This window comes from Cyclopterus lumpus, chromosome 5 (assembly GCF_009769545.1).
Source record: "Cyclopterus lumpus isolate fCycLum1 chromosome 5, fCycLum1.pri, whole genome shotgun sequence".
Taxonomy (NCBI): domain Eukaryota; kingdom Metazoa; phylum Chordata; class Actinopteri; order Perciformes; family Cyclopteridae; genus Cyclopterus; species Cyclopterus lumpus.
Window position 1 is genome coordinate 19,729,237 of NC_046970.1, and position 19,372 is coordinate 19,748,608.

Consider the following 19,372-nt stretch of genomic DNA (forward strand, 5'->3'; position numbering starts at 1 on the left):
GTTTAAAATGTACCGTCCATTTCCTACTTCATCGGTCTGTGACATCTGCTGGACATATCCCTCTTCAAACAGCAACAGACATTATTATTTTAGTTGTTGCCAACAATTCGCTGTAACTTCAAAGTCAAAGATGAAGCGGTGCCGTTCATCCCTCAGTGATTACAGGAACAGGAGGTGTGGGTACACATCCTAACAGCTTCATGGCTGCCCTGATCACCACTATTCATTCTGTCTTGCCAGCAGACTGCCAGCCTGACACAAGGCTGAAGATGAGAGGGCTTCAATTTGCCAGTAATCAAGCAATCGAATATTACAGCCCCAGCAATCAGAGCAATGATGTGCACAGAGGATCTCGGCATTATGTTTCTGTCACGATAACGGGCTGCAAGAAGGGAAATGGACGTTTCATTGCTATTCAGAGCTTGTAAAACATTCACTTCCAACTATTCTGATTGCTTAAGAGAATGAAAAAGCTGCACAAGGACGTCTCTTCAGCTCTCTGCACAGCCGTAGTTCACAGAACATTAGATGCAGCATCCCAAGTCCCAATTTGTGTACCAACACGGGTCACGATGCAGAACCTCGATTAATTCTTCTGCATTCGGCTCACACACTTGAATAATCTCAGTGGCTGTTGTCATCCACGGAAACTGTCAATATTTCAAGGCAATACGAGGCATTTATAGCTCACAGAAAGAAGAGTTGTATTTGTATGATCCAGAACTGTGAACCAGACTACAGGGCGATTTTTGTTTTCAGATTGCTCACTTGGTTATATTTATTTCTACATCTTACTCCAATTAAGTTCAGACTCAGCTGGTATCAACTTGGACAAGTTCATATTTTTCGTGCAAGCATTGAATTAAATGACCAAGTGGAACGTGGGAACGGTTGCGTGTGACACATGCATGAGCTATTTTACTCTCTTTAGATTGTTTACATCTTTTGTTTACTTCATGGTTGAGTATGAGAACAAAAACACTGATAAACCATATTTGTAAATGACCTCCTGTCCTTGAGAGACAAGTTAACAACTTCCTGGTTATGAAAACCAAACATCCTGAAATATGTATTAGGTGTAAACTGTGCCCCCTGCGTTGCTACTTTGTGTCTGCTGAATGCCGACGCGTGCTCAATGTTGGCCATAACGACTTTATGAATTGATAATCTGCCACTGAGTGCTCTGTATCTGTCGGCTTGGTTTGTTATTATTCACCTCCTCTGTGGTCCAAAACTTGATTAATGCAGCTTCAAATGAGAAGGTAATCTTGGATTCAATGGAAACGGAAACATTTGAGAATTCAGTTCAAATGAATGAAAAGTTGCATTATCAGAGGGAAATATCTGTAGAAAAGTGAAGATTCAGAGGCATTTTTCACTTGTCAAAACAATGAATAGCTTTAATCTTATTTGTGTTGAAGTCCAGTTTCAGTTTAGTTACAATTTGTGGTGACGATTACAGAACATATTACATGACACATTAAACATATTTTCTATTCATAACTTAGTGGTAAAATGGAATGTCCTCACAAAGCGTGACTTCCGTTAAGATAGTCACACTTCTGGAGATACTTTTGAAACAAAGAGTGTGTCTCAGAGTAGATGTCACTAATATAAAGTTGTATATCTAGCAATAGGGGCCGATTTGTATCATTCTGAGCACACAACAATAGGATAGCTAAATAAAAGGAAAACAGCATATACAGCCAGGATTTCAAGGACATGCACGTTTTGCCTGAAGAAACCCTTCATCTCCTATTTAATGTTATTCAACTGTAAACAACTCATCAAAAGCACATTAACACTACTGGCATGGTGAACTTAAACTTAATTCAATTGGATTTGTACTAGCGTATTTTGGGTTGTTCTCCACTGGCGTAATGGCAGAAAAACACTGCGAGAGAGAGGAGGCCAAGTGTGAGACAGGGTTATGAGAAGAAAATTGCAGAGAATCAAACACGTTCAAGTCATTAGATCGGCTAGAGGGATGCAACTATCCCTTTTGATACAAGCGGCACAATAATGAACAGTCGGAGACAGAGGAACACACAGAGGAGATGCTGGAGAGTGCTGGATGACGTCACTGTCTCTGTCTCCTGTTGCTATCAAACACATGGAGGAGGCCTTCTGAATTATCATGTGTGTGTGTGTGTGTGTGTGTGGGTGTGTCTTTGTCCGTGTGACAGTGTAGGCAGTAGATTCTGGATTCGGTTGCTAGTTGTTAGTCCCGATCCACCAGGAAGCTGAGGAAACACACACAGAGTTGGGTCAGCGCACACCGACAGGACGCGTCAGGGTACATCTAGAAACCATCATTGATCGAGTTTACACTTGACTAAGCTCTCATTTCTCACACATTTCCAGCTGACCCTTTACGTCAGCAAAAATAACAAATGTGTAAACGATTTACATCATTTGGAGATGGCGGCAATTAAAACAATGAATTGCTCGAAAACCTCAGCTTTATAGCTACACGAGAGGCCGTTGAGTTCTGCTCTCTTCAAACTGTTTACACCTTTTTTCTTTTGATGTGACAGTCAATTTCCAGCAAACATATGGCAGATACAAAGAACTTGATTTTACATTATGTTTAACCTTTCAGTTAAAGAGAAGCACTTGCTTGCTGAACAGATTATTAGTGGCATTTTAAACAGTAAGTGCAAAGCTCCTCCTGGAACACACAAAAAAAAGAAAGGAGTGTGACTGGCGCTGACACAGACAATAATAGCCCCAGCTAGCAGCAGCACAGTGACTGTTTTATTTATTTGTTCTATTATTGATTCCAGCATTGACTCCTTCCTGCGCTTCTGACGTGCGCCTCATAAACTGTCCCTCCCTCTTGCTTCCAATCTGCACATTGTGGCCTCACTCGAATCCCCAGCAGCCAAACTCATCGGAGACTTTGTCTCTCGATGCAAACACACACGGTGTTCCTGAAGAAGCAGCCGTACAGCTATTGCATTGGATATGCTGCACAGCATGCGAGCCAAAGTGCAGTCTCAGTACAATTTAATAAAATATATCATCTTTTATAACGTATTCACTTTTTAATATATTCAAATATTGACATAATGTATTTAAAATGTTAATTAGTTTTTGTTCTGGAAATCTATTTTTGATTTATTGTGGATTTATCACACACGCACACACACACACACCACACACACACACACACACACACACAACCACACACACACACACACAAGCTGCTGAGTCCACGTTGAGGTTTTCTTTCTTCTGTTTTATCACATTTCTTTTTACTGCCTGTTTATGCCTGCTTTTAAAAAAAAGTGGCTCTTATCTAATCCCTGTATTTACGCCACAAGTGTTTATTTATGTCGGAAACAGTCAGCATGCATACGTGCGAGTCACAGATGTGGAAGTAAACAACCACGTACAGTAACCTAGCAACGAGTGCGACCCGTGCAGCCCACACAGCTAAAAACCCTGTGCAATGGACGCAGAATTAATAATTAATCTTATTGCTTTCTGAAGCATGTTTTTGAGGCCCGCAACAAATTAATCAAATAATAAATAAATAAATAAATGTCAAGAGGAGAGTCGTGATTGTGGCCCGGAGTGGGCTGGCAGTGATCAGTGCTACTCTGCCATGTAGGTGATGATGTCATGACTGGAAAATAAGAACATAAGAAAATGAGAAATGTGCGTCAGATAGAAGTCATAATGCCAAGGATAAGTCTGCCAGCTGGAAAACATTTTCCACACGCAAAGAAAGTATTTGATAATCAATGTTTTTGCAGTGATTACACCTTTACAATACACAAATACATCTGTGCCGTGTGAGCAACACATCACAATACGCCGGTCTTTGGGGTGTTTGGAGTGAATATCCCCATATATTTATTCATTCATTAAATCCCCGATTAGAAAACATTTATACCTTTAACCAAATTCTTAAAGTGATTTATTGTCAGGAGGACCAGAAATTCTGGACGCACCGCCGGCTTCCACAGATGGGAGGTTTTAGTACATCTTAACATATCACAACACATCCAGGCCTCATGTACTAATGCAACAGCTGAATGTGACACACAGATTACCACATGAACTCGTCTTGGCCAATATGAAAAAACAACATCCACCTGTGTCCCAATTCCATATTACGTACTCTGGATCTTGTGACTAAGCAGTGTGTTCTCACTTGAAAAGGGTGAATGTGAGCAGATCCCTGTCACGGATACGTGTGGCTGCCATTTACAATTCCAGTATCAAGGGAGGCTTTTTTTCCCCCGAAAGATATTCTCGAAAAGACTTGGAATTGCTGAAGACACAAGGCTCTGTTTGAGTGACGCGCACATTATGACCACATATCACAGTCCGGGTCTAATGTGCCATCACTGTTCCAAAAACAGTGACAAAATGTCATAATGTCTGTGGTCTCGGGTGACTCATTGCTACTGGACACCACAACGAGGTCTCACTGAAAGTTAGTTTACAGAACTGGTTTTAATGTTCATTTAATAACATTAAAACAATGAAATGCTCATTAATATTACACTCACACACACACACACACCCACACATACACACACACGTATACAAACCTGGCAGCAACATGGTGGAAACTACTTCAGCATCCTCCAACATGTCGATGGTGCAGCGCTGGAAGTCTTTACTGCTGTTGGACTGCAGGTAGCTACAGAGAAGACAACGATGAAGCAACATAGAGACGGCTTTATACATTTATTGTGCTTTATGGTCTATTTTACTGGAACCGTAATTCATAAAACGCACATCTTGTTGTTTCGAATATGACTTGAGACTAGCTATTGAGACTAAACTAATGTTAATAATGTTTACTAAGGTGTTAAATCAAGTGAAAAATAGGATCGTTTTCTCACACAACAGATCTGGTGGTTGCTGTCTGGTTGCTATCGACAACCAAACCACTAGATGGCACTAAATCCTACAAACTGGACCTTTAATTATTTAGAACTTGTAATTGAAAACCTTAATTTATTTATTTTTTTTATCACATTTTCAACAGGTCCGTGCAGAGTAATTCATTCCCAGATAAAGATATAGATGCTATTTAAAACCATTTAATCTACATCCATGTGTGTGTGAGTGTGTGTGCGTGTGTGTGCGTGTGTGTGTGTGTGTGTGTGTGTGTGTGTGTGTGTGTGTGTGCGTGCGTGTGTGTGTGTATGTTTGCGAACTGAAAGATGTGCCATCTGCTCATCTTCCCTGGTGGGGGAACATTTCCATCAAAATGTTAAGATTGCCAAACAGTCTGCCAATATCTGACACACACACACACACACACACACACACACACACACACACACACGCACACACACGCACACACTATACTGACCTCATCCAGGAGATGCGGTCCTGCCAGAACTCATACATTATGTAACACAACTTTCCCGGGAGCTTCTGAACGGACACACTGACGGCGGGAGGGAGAAGAAGAAGAGAATACATCGTACTTGTACAGGTTCCATAGTATTTCCCTATACAACTTTATCCTCCTCCTTCACTTCATCTCATTGTACTTTTTGCTGCACCTCAGTTCCTTTCATTGCTTTTCAGAAAAATAATGATCAACCCCTTCCTGTCAAACCATGTATCTAAGGATATGATGTATTGCTGTTGTTTAATTTACAGTATAAAGTAGTTCAAATTAGAACATCTACATCAGTAAAATGCAACACAGCAGTTATATTGATCCAAAATCATAATAATAGTAAAACACTGACAGGTAACATTTTACTGCACAATGACTTATTTTACTTGTCATACATTTTGATGATAATACTTAAGTAAGCTGTAAAAGCTAAAACCAAGAACCGCCCACTGACCGGAGAAAGCGCTCTCATCTCACAGCTAAACGGAACACTAAAGTATCTTTCTGAACACATTTTGAGGCGAGAATTAATCAATACAGTCACAGAGTATTGATTCATGTTTGATCAACGCTGCTTAATTTGACAGCTTGATCAGCACAGAGCTTCACAAGCTGTGATTGACAGCTGCGTTAGAGTCTCTGATTGGCTGTTTTGGTGTGTTGGAATCTTTCAAATGCCAATGGGAGCACCAAAAGGAGGCAGAGGAGCTGGATTGGTTCACAGATCCGTCTCACGTACCACTGTCCGCATATAGCGACAGTCTGAGTAATTATGAATATAATATATTTTATCAGTTACCAATTGTAGCTTTACTGAAGTAAAAGATCTGAATACTTCTTCCACAACGTGTTACAACTAGGCAACGCTAGAGCAAAGCTTGTTGCAAGACAACAGACATCATTAAAAGATTAGCCTTCATATTTGTGAAAATATTAGATTGTTATTTCAATGATACAGCTGCTGTAATGTATGAACGCTGTAAGGATGAGAGATGATAAAGTACTTTTTAGTTTTGGCAAAGTCGACGCTCCAAAACCCCGATTCAACATGGCCTCCATCTTCACGAAGCTCCATCAGCAGCAGAGCCTGACACAGTATTACTTTGTCTGAAAACGGGCAAAACACTCACTGCAGGTTGTCAGACTGCGCTGCGGTGGAATCGATGTAGCTCTTCAGGACTTTACGGAAGTTTTCCAGATCTTCAGATTCATCGGTCAGCGACATCTGCCTCTGAACCAACAGGATGTTCTGTTGGCAACGAGACAAGAGACGGAGGGATGACACATTGGTGGACCAGAAGAAGAGCATGTTGCTGTGTGTGTGTGTGTGTGTGAGGAGGCTCACATCACCCCCTGAGGCGCAGCCGTGTGTGTGTAGATATTATCGAGATGGATACTTTTTTTGATGAGGAAGTGATCATATTCTAATGTAGAAATCTCCCTATCACTAACAACAGATGGGAAATAAATCAACATGTATGCCACTTATGCTCCTAGTTCACCCACTTTTTTGGGACATTTTGTTCGGCAATATTTATATTGAGTGGAAACAGCAGCACGAAGTAAGATAGAGGCAGTACAATAAAGTAATCTTAATATAGTAATTAAAGGAAAACCGCATTGCATAACCGAATTGTAAAACAATACCGGCACTATAATAACTGTTGCCATGACACCAGAGCCCTTTGTCACTACTTCTTCATATAAAATACCAACTAAACGTTCCACAAAGCAGCTGCATCAATCCCTGGACCCCCTGACAGAGGAGGAGGAAAGAAACGTTGAAATATGTAACTTTATCGATTGATGGACCCAGCTAACGAGCAACATCCTTGCAGCTGGCCGTGATTCAGCGTCCTCTTCAGGGAAACTGGGCTGAACTAAAGTCCCTGAAGCCCAACGGTGACCTGCTGCCCTCTTTACTTTCTCAACAAATCAATGCACGGGTGAGTCACCACTGCAACCAGTAGAAAAGGTCCCTGGTAAGGTCTGTTTTTCACAAAGGTAGAATGGCAAAAATATATTTTTGGTTGTATTTGTCATGTAGCTTTAGTGTTCAGATACCAATTTTTAAAAGAGGAGAATGGGAATTGAATTGATAATTCTCATGGCATTTAAAAATTACATTTATAAACTGCACAACCCACAGACCGATCTTTAAAGAGCTGTCAATAATGTGTCAGTGTTCTGAGGCGCAAGCAAAATTACATCCAGCTCAATTGAATCGCAGTGGCAGAAATTGTATAGGTGCATCTTTCATACACGTAAAAAACGACTAAAGTCACTGAAAATATATATTGTTTTGTAATCTAAGTAAAAATCTACCATTTAGATCTTGTGGATTTTATTGTGCACGGAAATACACAGTGAAAAAGGACAGGAGTTTATGCATGCATCCTGTGTGTATTTTAGTATTTAGTCACAAGCCCTTATTGAAATATTGTTTGCTTTTTACTGGGTTTCATTTCGGAAGGCTTATTCTAAAATCCTAGAAGAACAGAGAGAAACGCAAACATTGCTTTTTTCATCATTTTCCTTTTCACATGTATTGAAACTTGTGAAAACAGACTTCACTTTACTATCGCTGTTATAAATACTTAAGTAAGGGTCACCATAGTTCCCCTTAACAATATAGGTCACTGGCACCCCCACCTGCCTGAGTTTTCACACCATTTTCTACCTCTCAAGTGCATCATGCGTCAGTACATTATTTTGTCCACGTGATCAAATACACTCAGAGCCAAACTCAGACCAATAATCATTGACTCTCTTTTGTCTCACCTTGTCCAACACACACTGGCCCTCGCCTGCTTCATCTTGAACACCATTTCATCTTGAGGCTTTGTCATATATTGACTTGTATAGCTAGAATGAGTACAAATGTGACTGAAAAACAGCTACCTGCTGTTATGGTATCATTTGCTTTGAGGAGGAAACAGATGCGCCGCTTGACATTTAGAATGGGGACAGTGAACTAAATCCAGTTCCTGTGTGCAGAAACAGCTGTTTGGAACGTACTGTAACTACCGGAGGAGTACACAGTCAGAGAGAGTGACACGTGGAGTAACCGGGGGTGGCAACGGAGTAGAATATTTAGTTAAAAGGGGAATTACGCAATCAAAAATGATTAATTAAAAAAATGAAATAATTTTCTTTCCACAGTGTACTCTACTTAGTCATTCACAAGCGTTGTAATCAAGGCACTGTGAAGTCTCATGAAGAAAGCGTTGTTCCATATTATAACCCAGGCAGATTAAATATCACATGTTAACATTACAATGCAAAAGCCTCACTGTGTTTGATTGCTGTAAAATGCTGTCTGTAAACTTTCAGTTTATAAGGACAATGAAATACATTTGACAGAATTGTGTGTGTGTGGCTATGCAACCTTAATTATCCTGTAAAATGTCAAAGTAAGTTGTGTAATTGGCAACCTTTTTACACCTTGCTATCATAACACCCTGTATGTGGCGGCCTGAAGTTTAATCCACGCACTTAAGCGATCAATAACCGTTTACAAATTCTACTTTAATGACGAAAAGCCCAAATACTCAATAAAGATATTTGCCCCAAAACAACCTGTTTAGTCATTGCGTCTTTACTTAGTCAGTGTTCATCAGTGTTCATCAGTGTTCATCAGTGTTCATCAGTGTTCATCAGTGCTGACTTACAGACTTGTACGTGCTGGCCAGTGTGTCCTCCCTCAGTGGCTCCAACTTGGGACCCTGAAACAAGAAGATAACAACATGAGAAGAACGTATTGTTAAACTTCTCGTAATGAAAGCTCGGTGACGCAATAGTCATGGTCATCATTTTTCATTCTTGAAAGTCATTAGAAAAACAATTGGGTAAACACCAAAGTGTACTCGCGATGTGATTTGGCATTTTTCATGTGCAGAACATATTGCCTCCAGGGCTATAAAGGTTACATCTATGCATTCAATAATGCCATTATGTTTCTTATAACTAAATATGTCATGTGAAAGTAAACAGATGATGGGATGACTTCAGCCATTGCAGCACTACGGAGAAGGAAAACAAGTGGAAACATGTAATTCAACGCACATGTTGTCTTTCTTTCAACCACACCTGTAGGCTATATACAGCACATAGTAAATGTATGAGGTTATGAATAATGAAATACAGTAAATGTGATAACAACAGATTGAGCTTCCCATCTTAAAGGTTATGATTATTGTGTGGGTGTAGGTGTGTGTGTGTGTGTGTGTGTGTGTGTGTGTGTTTATCCACAGAGAACATAACCTGTGAGGCTTAAAACCCATTCTGTTGCATTTGAGAGAGCCGAGAAAGGGAGCGAAGTGCACAGAAGGTGTGTGTGTGTGTGTGTGTGTGTGTGTGTGTGTGTGTGTGTGTGTGTGTTATGCTGCCAGCGTTGAAGTGTGGGGATGAATATTGCACTCAGAACATGCTGCAGGTTATGCATTGCTTTTGATATTGCACTCTGAGTCCCTCTGGGTCGGCATAACGCAGGGCTGGAGAGAGAAAAATGCTCTGTGAGAGGAAGAATGAGCATATATCAATGAGCATATATAGAAGGGAATAACAGGAGTTGATAAAGAAAACGACAGGCAGAGAGAGAACGAGAGGGAGCAGAAGACGGGGCAGGAGTGAGGAGAGGTTTGGTGACACGGCAGCGAGAACGGGTCACAGGACGCAGGATGAGAAACGAGAGGCAGGGAGGCGACTTGACAGATACTCAGATCTGCTGAACTCGTTTTCACGTGCTTCCAGTGCACCTTTTGCTCATCGCAAACGCACAAAGACAATCCTCTGAATTACGCTCATTATTTGAAATGATAGACAGCTTATAAGACCTAAACAACTGAAAACACAGTCAAGCGGGCGTGTTGACATCACGGCCGAAACCATTCAAGCACATGACACCTTGTCCCAGACATCATAATGAAAAACAGAACGTTGAACCATACAAGTGAAATCCACGTGTCCTCGGTTATCATGTAGCCTTGCAGACAGATTTACAGGTAATGAACACCTGTAGTATACTTTAAATAGAATGCATCCTGACTGGAGGCATCACAAACTAGTATGGCGGGTATTTAGCGTATCTACTGCGGGTGATTAAAACCACCCAGAACGTTATTGGTACCCATCTACTGAGCATCAGTGATATTGGTGATAGAGGTGCCTGCTAAAAGCCCAAATGGCATTAAAAGACAATCCCCTCCTCGGTCAAACCCTGTTCAACCTGCTGCCGTCTAGTAAGAGAGCAGAAGTATCCGCTGCCGTACCAGCAGACTTCAGAGCAGCGTATTTCCTTCTTGCTAGACTCATAAATTCATTCTCCACCATCCACCATATATTATAGTTGTGTTTTTTTTTTGTGTCTGTGGTTTTTCTTATGTAGCAAAAACAATGTGCAACCGTGTTGTACAATGACAATAAATGAAAAAAATACACAAGGCGCCGCTTCATACCTGACACTCCAGTTTATCCAGCAGTTGCTGCAGCCTGTTGATTTGAGAGGACCAGTTCTCTCCATCTTGCATGCAGACACCTGCAGACACCACAACGCTGAGTCATCGGAATGTCAAACAGCAATTAAAACGGTCACAGCTCCTTTGTGCATACAACTGACTGGGTTGGAGCAGTAGTACTATTTATATAAAAGACCATGTCTTGTCAAAACAGATGTCTTCCATCTGCCCAAGGACAAAAAAACACAGAAAGCAATTCAGACATGGTTTGTGTGTGAAAATGCCTCCTTGTAAAAATATAATCCCAGTTTAGAGCAAAATCTATACGATACTAAATGATAATTACTGTACAATTACTGCCTTGTTATCATGTATCGAAAAGACACCCAACTAATACAGTTGATCGAAAATTGACTTTGAAAATGTCGATATGATCTAAGTGAAAAGAGCCCTCAGAGAGAGCTTACAGACGCTTCCAATAATGCCCAATACTTGTAATGACAGTGACTATTTCCCCAAGGGATGACAATAAGTACACGTTATTACTAATATGCTTTGGTTGGAATGTCATTAGGACCTTTGAAATGTCGATTTATAGCATGGTGTCATTTGCCCATGTAGGCAGAAATTGATTCAATAGATTTACAGCGCACCCCGTCACACTGTGGAAACCACGACCGCCGGTGGGGAAAAACAATCAGCTCCTTAATACGCAACCAAGGACTGAAAAGTAGCTGAAAGTATCTCACTATAAATATCAGATTTATGCATGTCAAAGGATTAATCTAGCACCAAATGTCTACCAGTGGTGCAGTTGATAACTAAAAGCATGATGGGATGAGACAAGTTAGTTGTTAGCGAGTTAATGTTACTAATGTGTCAGCATGCTACTGTCGTACCGCTCTCTTGCAAACATAATACTTGTTGGCTCTCTGATTTATCCACATTCTACTATAACAAAAACTGTCAAAAGGCTTTAGCGTATCTTACAAATATTTTTTTTTTAAATGGAGAAAAAAAATGCTTGCTGACCATCATTAGACCCAAAGAGTGTCAGGACCTCACAGTTTTCCCAAACTTCCTCCGAATGCCTCACACGTCTTATTGCCTGCATATTGATGTGGCAGCTTATGAAAAAGTAGTTCTGACGTACAATACTCACAATTAAATGAACACGTAAACTGTTTTCTAAACTAGACAAGGGTTTATTTGAACATACATTTTTTTTTAGGTTGTTAATGTCGGTGTGAAAAAGTCAAATGTTTTTCTTAATTTGACAGTTTACGAGTTTAAATCTTACGGAACAACATTTTCCATGATAAACACAAAACGGCTTTGCATATGTTTGGTGCGGCTGGTTAAGTCAGCGTCGATGTAGACTCACTGTTTTAATAAGCGTGACCTGTTATTTAATAATTACGTCTTCAGCAGGAACCTGGGGTTGAGAGACTCAAAGAGTATCAAAATTAGTGAGTATTGACAATGCATCAATTAATGCGTGTGTAGTAATATGTAAAGGTATAAATTCGCTTTTGTTTTTTTCTGAGATTTGTTGAGGGTATAAAATGGTAAAACATTTTTTTTTAGATAATATGATAGTCTTCCTACCTGTGGTCAGGATGCCAGAGGAGGGATCTGATGGGGACATGCACAGGTTATTATGGATCCTGCGACCACACCGCCTGCCATTCTTCTGTACTGCTGTCAGCTCCGGTACCTTTACCTCTCTCCTGCCATGCAGCGGCCGAGACCCAGGGAGACAAACATCAGAGAGAAAGACAGCAGCTGTCAGAGTAAAACAACATACAAATTAATTAAATTGAAGATTGGGAAGACAGAGGTAGCCGCACAAGGGAATAGAGAAGAGTACACTAAAGAGGAAAGAGAGAAGATGGGGAGAGAGGGCACAACAGAAAAGCAGAGAAAGGTATGGAAGGAGGCATTAATATTTGATTCAAATCAGAGATTAATGTCTGAGAGAGCGAGCGAGAGAGACAGAGAGAGAGAGAGAGAGAGAGAGAGAGAGAGCAGTCAATTGTGTAGAGACACAAGAAGCAGAGAGAAAGTGTCCAGAATAGAGGTGAACCCGTTTAGAGAAAGGCCAGATACACACCACTGCTTATTAACCCACAGGCTATGTGTTAAGGGGGATGAGGCCTTCTACATACACACTCAAATATTCACACACTGTCTGGTTTTCATTTATTTCCTGGAGACTTACCCTAACTTTAACCACTACCAGCCTAATCCTAACCCTTACCATAACCTTAAACCAAGTATTCTCCCTCAAATGTTATGATTAATGTTATGGGTACATGCAATTGATCACATAATGTGACCATGTGGTCTGATTATTGTCCCCACAAGACAGGTAAAACAATCCCACACACACAGTGTTTGCCGCCTGTAAATGCATCATGTCGAGTGCATTTACGAGTGTGACACTTGAGAAACGCTCACAACGTGTGTGTGTGTGTGTGTGTGTGTGTGTGTCCAGCATCATGCTGACGGCGCAGAGGGAGCGCATTGCTAGGAGGTTTTCATGCTGAGAACAGCCTGGAGCCCAAAGGCCACCGAACAGCCATATCCACTGCAGGGAACCAGAGGGGAGAGAAACTCCAACTCAATGTATCTCTAATTTAGCCCCTCCCCGCCTGCCACACTCTCCCTTTCTCTTTCCAAAACCTATACATGTTTATACAATCTTAGGAGCTATGTGTGGACTAAAGGATCCTCATGGTGTCCTTGTTTCTCTCTCTCTTTTCTATTTGTCCCTTTCATATCAGACCTTCATTTAATTTTTGTATTCATCATTCTTTTGCTTTCTCTTTCCCTATGACTCATATTTCAATGCCACCCATATCATCCTTTCACATTCTGCTCCCCCTCTGCCTTCCCCCAGTCCCATCTCAATAATTCACCTTGGCTATGTTTCACTCCATTATTTCCAATAATACTACTGTGGCACCAAGAAGGGAGAAAGACGCACGCAGTGTACCAGACAACCTCAGCTGTAAGTTAAGGAGGAAGCATCTTTGTTATTCAAAATAGTCAACAGTGAGATGAAGGTGTTGGTCATGGTATCGACTCATCAAAAGGTCCTTGACGGATCGCTCCTCTAAACATCTTCTGCATTGAATTTCTTTAATAGGTGAAGCATCAAAGACATGCGGGGGCCTATGCCGAGGTCTTTGATGAACCACAACGTGTAGAGAAATGTATAAAGTGTGTCCCTTCAAGTGGTGGTTCACCAAATCCCAAATTGGTGACAGCAATTTAGAACTGTTTTTATTCTGAGCTCTATTTTATGAAAGTGAGGCTCTTTGAGAGAAATATTGAATTCCAAGCAGTCTGCTTATTAGTGTCCGTTTGAATACTGTGAGAATGTAAACAAAAAATGGCCTCTGCAGCGCTGATTAGTTGGATTTCCTTTCTGCAAAGACCAAGGCGGACTTCTCCGTCAACATTTTCATTTTTTAACAGCTTAATGGTAGCTGATGTGCTTTATAGGGCTGATTTCCTGCAGTGCTTTTGATAATACGGTGTAGTAAAGAAACAAAGCTATGGATGAACTTGCATAATTAGTAATTCAAACTAATTGACAATTCTCTCCATCAGTCCTCAGACATCCGCATGAACCTTTGGCGTTCTTCACCTCCAGGGTTTTTGTGTATGTGGACCCAGTGTTGTGTCTTACTGCTCATAGTGTTACTTGCTGTATGTAGAGTGGCACTTTCTCTCTTTTTTATACTGTGTAAAGTGCAAGAAAAAATGTACTTGAATAAATATCCTGTTTTAAAACATGTTTCCAGGTGCCAAAACATTAGGTACCCAAGAGCACATTATCCTCACCGCTCCACTCATTCAAACAGAACTGGGTCAATCTTTACCCTCTCTTTTCATGTTTATATATATATATATATATATATATATATATATATATATATATTTAAATTCCTTATGTAAGCCTGTGGTTCCTGTAAGTATTTGTTCTTGTTGTGTTTTGGTATGTTTTTGGTATGTTTCTGTGGTAGAAGGGATATTGAATCTCAATGAGACTATTCTTCTCATATAAAGGATAATAAAAATAAATAAAACAAGTTATTGTATCCAAACAACAAAACAAGAGGTTCCATTGTGTAGCTTCCACACTCAAATATGTTCTGGTCTGCCTAATCCTTAATGTGTATGATAAAGCCATGAAAACGATCGTGTTTTTTTTGTTACGGTTTGTTTAAGTTGAAGCACTTTCCTCGTTACGGGAAAACACAATGAACAGTTTTTTGGAGATACCCATAGTTCTTTTTTTTTCCAGTATAAGAACATCACATTACTTCCTGCTTTGGCATTTAATGTACACACAGGTCTCATTCGTGTCCTGGTTCATTATTGTAACCTAGAGATCTTTGTTAAGGCCTTCAATACGGTGAATATTGTTCTAGACCATAGTGTAGTATAGATAATGTCTTGATATCTATATAAGTAACAGAGAATACAGATGTGTCGTATCGCAGTACTGACGGTGCAGGGCTGCTCTGCTCTTCCACTGCCTCCATTGCACACTGCAGGGACCTCTGTAGAGACTGTAGCTGATTGGACGTCTCTCTTAGCATGAACCTGGTGACAAACTGGCCCAACACACTGGAACCCTGGTACTCCTGAGAGACACACAGAAGGAGCGGTTAGAGCACATGATGCTCAAAACAGAAGCGACAAGAAAGTAAAAGCTTCTCAGAGAAAAGACAGACCCCAGAGAAGGGGAGAAAGAGACCATTTTTATAGCTTCTCCAAAACAACAACAGGTAGACCTACTTGTGAAATGTGTGACAGCGGCAATTAAATAGGCGAATGAATTATCTGAACACATGCATTATTCAAGACCACACATCCAACTTCCGAGGTGTAGGGGAACTTCAACATAATTGCTGCTTGCTTCCCTAAACACAAACGTGATTACGCACTCTCAAAGGAGTTTTATTATTCGTGCAAAGTGCTAATGAAGTAACAGTGCAGTAGCTCTTTGTTCAAACTTATAATGACAAGTAGCCTCAACTGAAAAGGCATCATGTGATTACTATCCAGAGCACTCTGTGACAGACCACAGCTGCTAAGTAGCGATTGCACAATGCTCTATGGATTTCTACAATCCGACAGCTTGAAAGAAGAGCCAGAACCGAGGGATAAGGTGATCTAATTAAGACGCATAATTATTCAGCACAAATCTCCTCTCCTCATCTCGTTTTTTAACAAGCGTTGCTTTTTTTTCCTCCGGTATTACATTTCAAATCCCCGATTCGAGGCTGCTACCTGAAAAAAAAATCAAACTAAAAGATGCATTTACTGGGAAGCAAAACGTTCGGCTTCTTTGGAGTCTTAATCACACTGGAATATTGAGTGAATCCTTTTCTGCAGAAACAACATGATTCAATAATAATGTCAAAATACAGAGCTTACAAGTCTCCAAAACATTTTAAAGAATACCTGGACCAACTGTGACACTTAGATTAGATTAGATTAGATTCAACTTTATTGTCATTGCACATGTACTAGTACAGAGCCAACCAGAAGTGCAACAGAGAGTTTAACGATATATACAGATTATAAAATACAAATACAGATGGAATTAACATTAAATAGTGCAGAATATAAACAGAGACTACTATAAATGGAAAATATCTAGGGTTGCTAGTGCAAATATTCAGTGCACTAGCAACCCTTGATAGTTTCCATTTATAGTAGTCTCCGTTGTTCTTTATTCTACTAAGTGAAGATTTATGCGATGTCTATTATAGACATAGTCCTACATTTTGGGAAATACGAGAGGTCTTGTCGAGAGGTATATGAGAAGATTGATACAATTTCCTTAACTGTACAGCAAATATGAGGATACCACCAATAGCTTGATCACTTAGCTTAGCTTAGCACAAAGACTGCAAACAGTGGGAGACAGCTAGCCTGGCTATGTCCAATTTAGCTATTTATTTATTTGTTTCATAGGTAAACAACCAAGATAGTTCGGCAGATGTCTTTACCATTGGACAGATCGAGGACAGCTGTTTCCCACTGTTCCCACTCTTAGCGCTAAAATAAGCTAACACTCTCCGTACAGACCTGAGTCTAATCTCCTGTAACTCTTGGCAAGAAATTGAATTCACATATTTCATACAATGATGGACTATTCCTGTAAAATCAAGCATTATACACTGGATGTGTGTGCGTGGCTGAAGTGTTTTGTATTCCTCTTTTTGGGTAACTTGGCACAACATTGGCTCCATCTGTGCGGACCAGTATTTCCTCTCAGCACAAAACTACGCATAACTGTAGCACAGACGCTCAACTTGCATGTGTGCTTTTGTACCATAGAAGCTTGATTTAAAGCAAATTCACATAAAACATGAATCTTACCTCTTTAGTTTTATCCATCGCCTTTAAAATGGCAACATTCAGGCTCTCCAGAGCTGAAAGTACATTGAGATACTCCCCCAGGTGCTCAGAGAAATACTCTAGTAGGAATTAGAAAACAAGCTGTCAGTATTATTGTAATGTCAGAACAGTCGAAGATCACTTTTAACTCATGGCAGCTCGGAGACAAACTCCTATATGTTGCCATGACAGACTCCAATTAAAAGAAGACCATGACAAAGGCAGTGAGGATGTCTTAGGCGTGGGTAAAAGTAGCCATCTTCAGTTTTACTAGCAAGTCGAGTTGGAAGCATTTGATGTTCACATGCCTACGTGTCAATAACAACAAGTGTTCCCCGTGGATACTGTGTTTATTCACCATCATATTAATCACTGAGTCTTTATAACGATAGCTCGTCCACGTACAGTTGGTGACAGGAGCCATAAGGGTTCATTTGATAGCAAAAACAACTGATGAATAAATTCCTACACATGCCAATAATATTAATATTTACTAAAATGAATCATGGTAAATGTGTGGTGAAAGTGCTTAAAACCAAACCAGTAAAGCAGAGTATGGATTTTGATCTTAAATAATCCTGAATTAAAAAACTAATTTTACTACAACCTAAGAGTGCACTCGATATGAAACTCATATCCCAGGTTAATAGATCAGCAGCACCTTTTTTACTTACTCAGATTCAATTAAGCATTCCAACTCAATTTTACACCTCTCAGAAACACGCGACGAGGAGTGAACTAAATCTTAGAAAAGCGGAACAGTCTGTCATGGAAAATCAATTGGAAAAGATGCCATTTCCATTCAATAAATTATGCAGAAGTTTTATTCTGGGTACTATTGGTATTTACGGGTGTCTGCCCCATTTATTCGCTTCATTCAGGCCATCTGACACTCACATGCATTTTTAAGTTTCAAGAAGATAGGTCATTAGATCTGTGCCATTTCTTTTCCCTCAGATTTGTGGATGGTGGTGTTGGTTGCTGTATATCATAGTACTTTGTGAACTCCACAAATATATAAAGAACAGAGAAGAAGAGCGCTTGTGGAGTTGAATAAGACAATTGATACCACTCTCGTGCCTGTGCAACACATTCTCACCCCAATGCTAACCAAAAGAAGGGATGAGTGGTTACAGATAATGGATTGATGGATGGATGGATGTCTCATTTGTTTAATTCGCTCAAAAGTAAAAAGATATGGACCCACAATAAGACAGAAAGAGAGCACCTTTACAGATATTGAAGTATGACAACACATTAAATCAGACAAAGCAATTTCCCACCAACCTGATAGCTTGTCAGTGTCCAGATTGCTGCAGCGCAGAACACAAAATGAGATAAACGTGTTGAGAAAATGAATTCAAAATTCAAGGTCATGCTGCTCTTTATTTCTGCTAGATAAACTGAGCGGCTCCAAACTGTGTGAATGTTACAATGTTATCCCAAGAAAGGCAAAGAAAAGACATGCACATCAGTAAAACTTAAAGCTTAGAATATAATTGTTCTTGATTAAAAAAACTGCATGTTAAAGCTATCTCAAATATTTTCATTGAAATAAATACATGTTAAGTCACTATCTATTGCCACTGATGAAAGCATTACAATATGTATACATTTGCAGTGATGTCTGAGGAGACATTCCTAGAAAAAAAGGTTTTGTTGTTAAACAAACAAAAAAATGTAACTTTGCACACAATTCTGAAAACTTGAAAGCCATGTTTCAACAAATTGCATTTTATTTTGAACTCACTCTGAACTTACTGTTGTAAAAACATTGAGATCAATACTCCTTTGGCGAGCATGTCTACATTGGAAACTTGATTGTTCTCAGTTCAATGAAATAGATTTACTGCACTGTCCAGCTCATTTTCCCCGTCAAATGCGGACTATAAGCATAATTGCTTGTGTTATCAGAAATCTTACCCAGCCTCAGTGGCAAAAACAATGCTTGTCTTTTTCGTTGATGTCCACACATCTCTGTTGCAGGTTATCATTACAATGAGCAAAGAGAATATTTTATCTTTTCTGTGTTTTCAATGGAGAAGGTATATCATCTGTGCTATGTGACTTTAAACATCAACAACACGTAACCCTTTAAATGTGTGGGTTTTTCTTCTTC

The 19,372-nt window shown here is 39.9% G+C and overlaps 1 protein-coding gene across 1 annotated transcript in view; it reads right to left on the reverse strand.

Annotated features, from left to right (window-relative positions):
- Positions 1 to 1,376: 1,376 nt before the first annotated feature.
- The window catches only part of necab3 (N-terminal EF-hand calcium binding protein 3), a 31,555-nt gene continuing 13,559 nt past the window's right edge, over positions 1,377 to 19,372 (reverse strand). Inside the window, exons 4-13 of the mRNA XM_034532865.1 lie at positions 18,541 to 18,566; positions 17,236 to 17,333; positions 15,352 to 15,488; positions 12,439 to 12,560; positions 10,831 to 10,910; positions 9,046 to 9,099; positions 6,505 to 6,623; positions 5,339 to 5,416; positions 4,566 to 4,657; positions 1,377 to 2,243 (exon numbers count right to left, since the gene is read on the reverse strand). Coding sequence (XP_034388756.1) covers positions 2,215 to 2,243; positions 4,566 to 4,657; positions 5,339 to 5,416; positions 6,505 to 6,623; positions 9,046 to 9,099; positions 10,831 to 10,910; positions 12,439 to 12,560; positions 15,352 to 15,488; positions 17,236 to 17,333; positions 18,541 to 18,566 — 835 coding nt within the window. The 3' untranslated portion in view covers positions 1,377 to 2,214. The remainder of the gene's footprint in view (positions 2,244 to 4,565; positions 4,658 to 5,338; positions 5,417 to 6,504; positions 6,624 to 9,045; positions 9,100 to 10,830; positions 10,911 to 12,438; positions 12,561 to 15,351; positions 15,489 to 17,235; positions 17,334 to 18,540; positions 18,567 to 19,372) is intronic.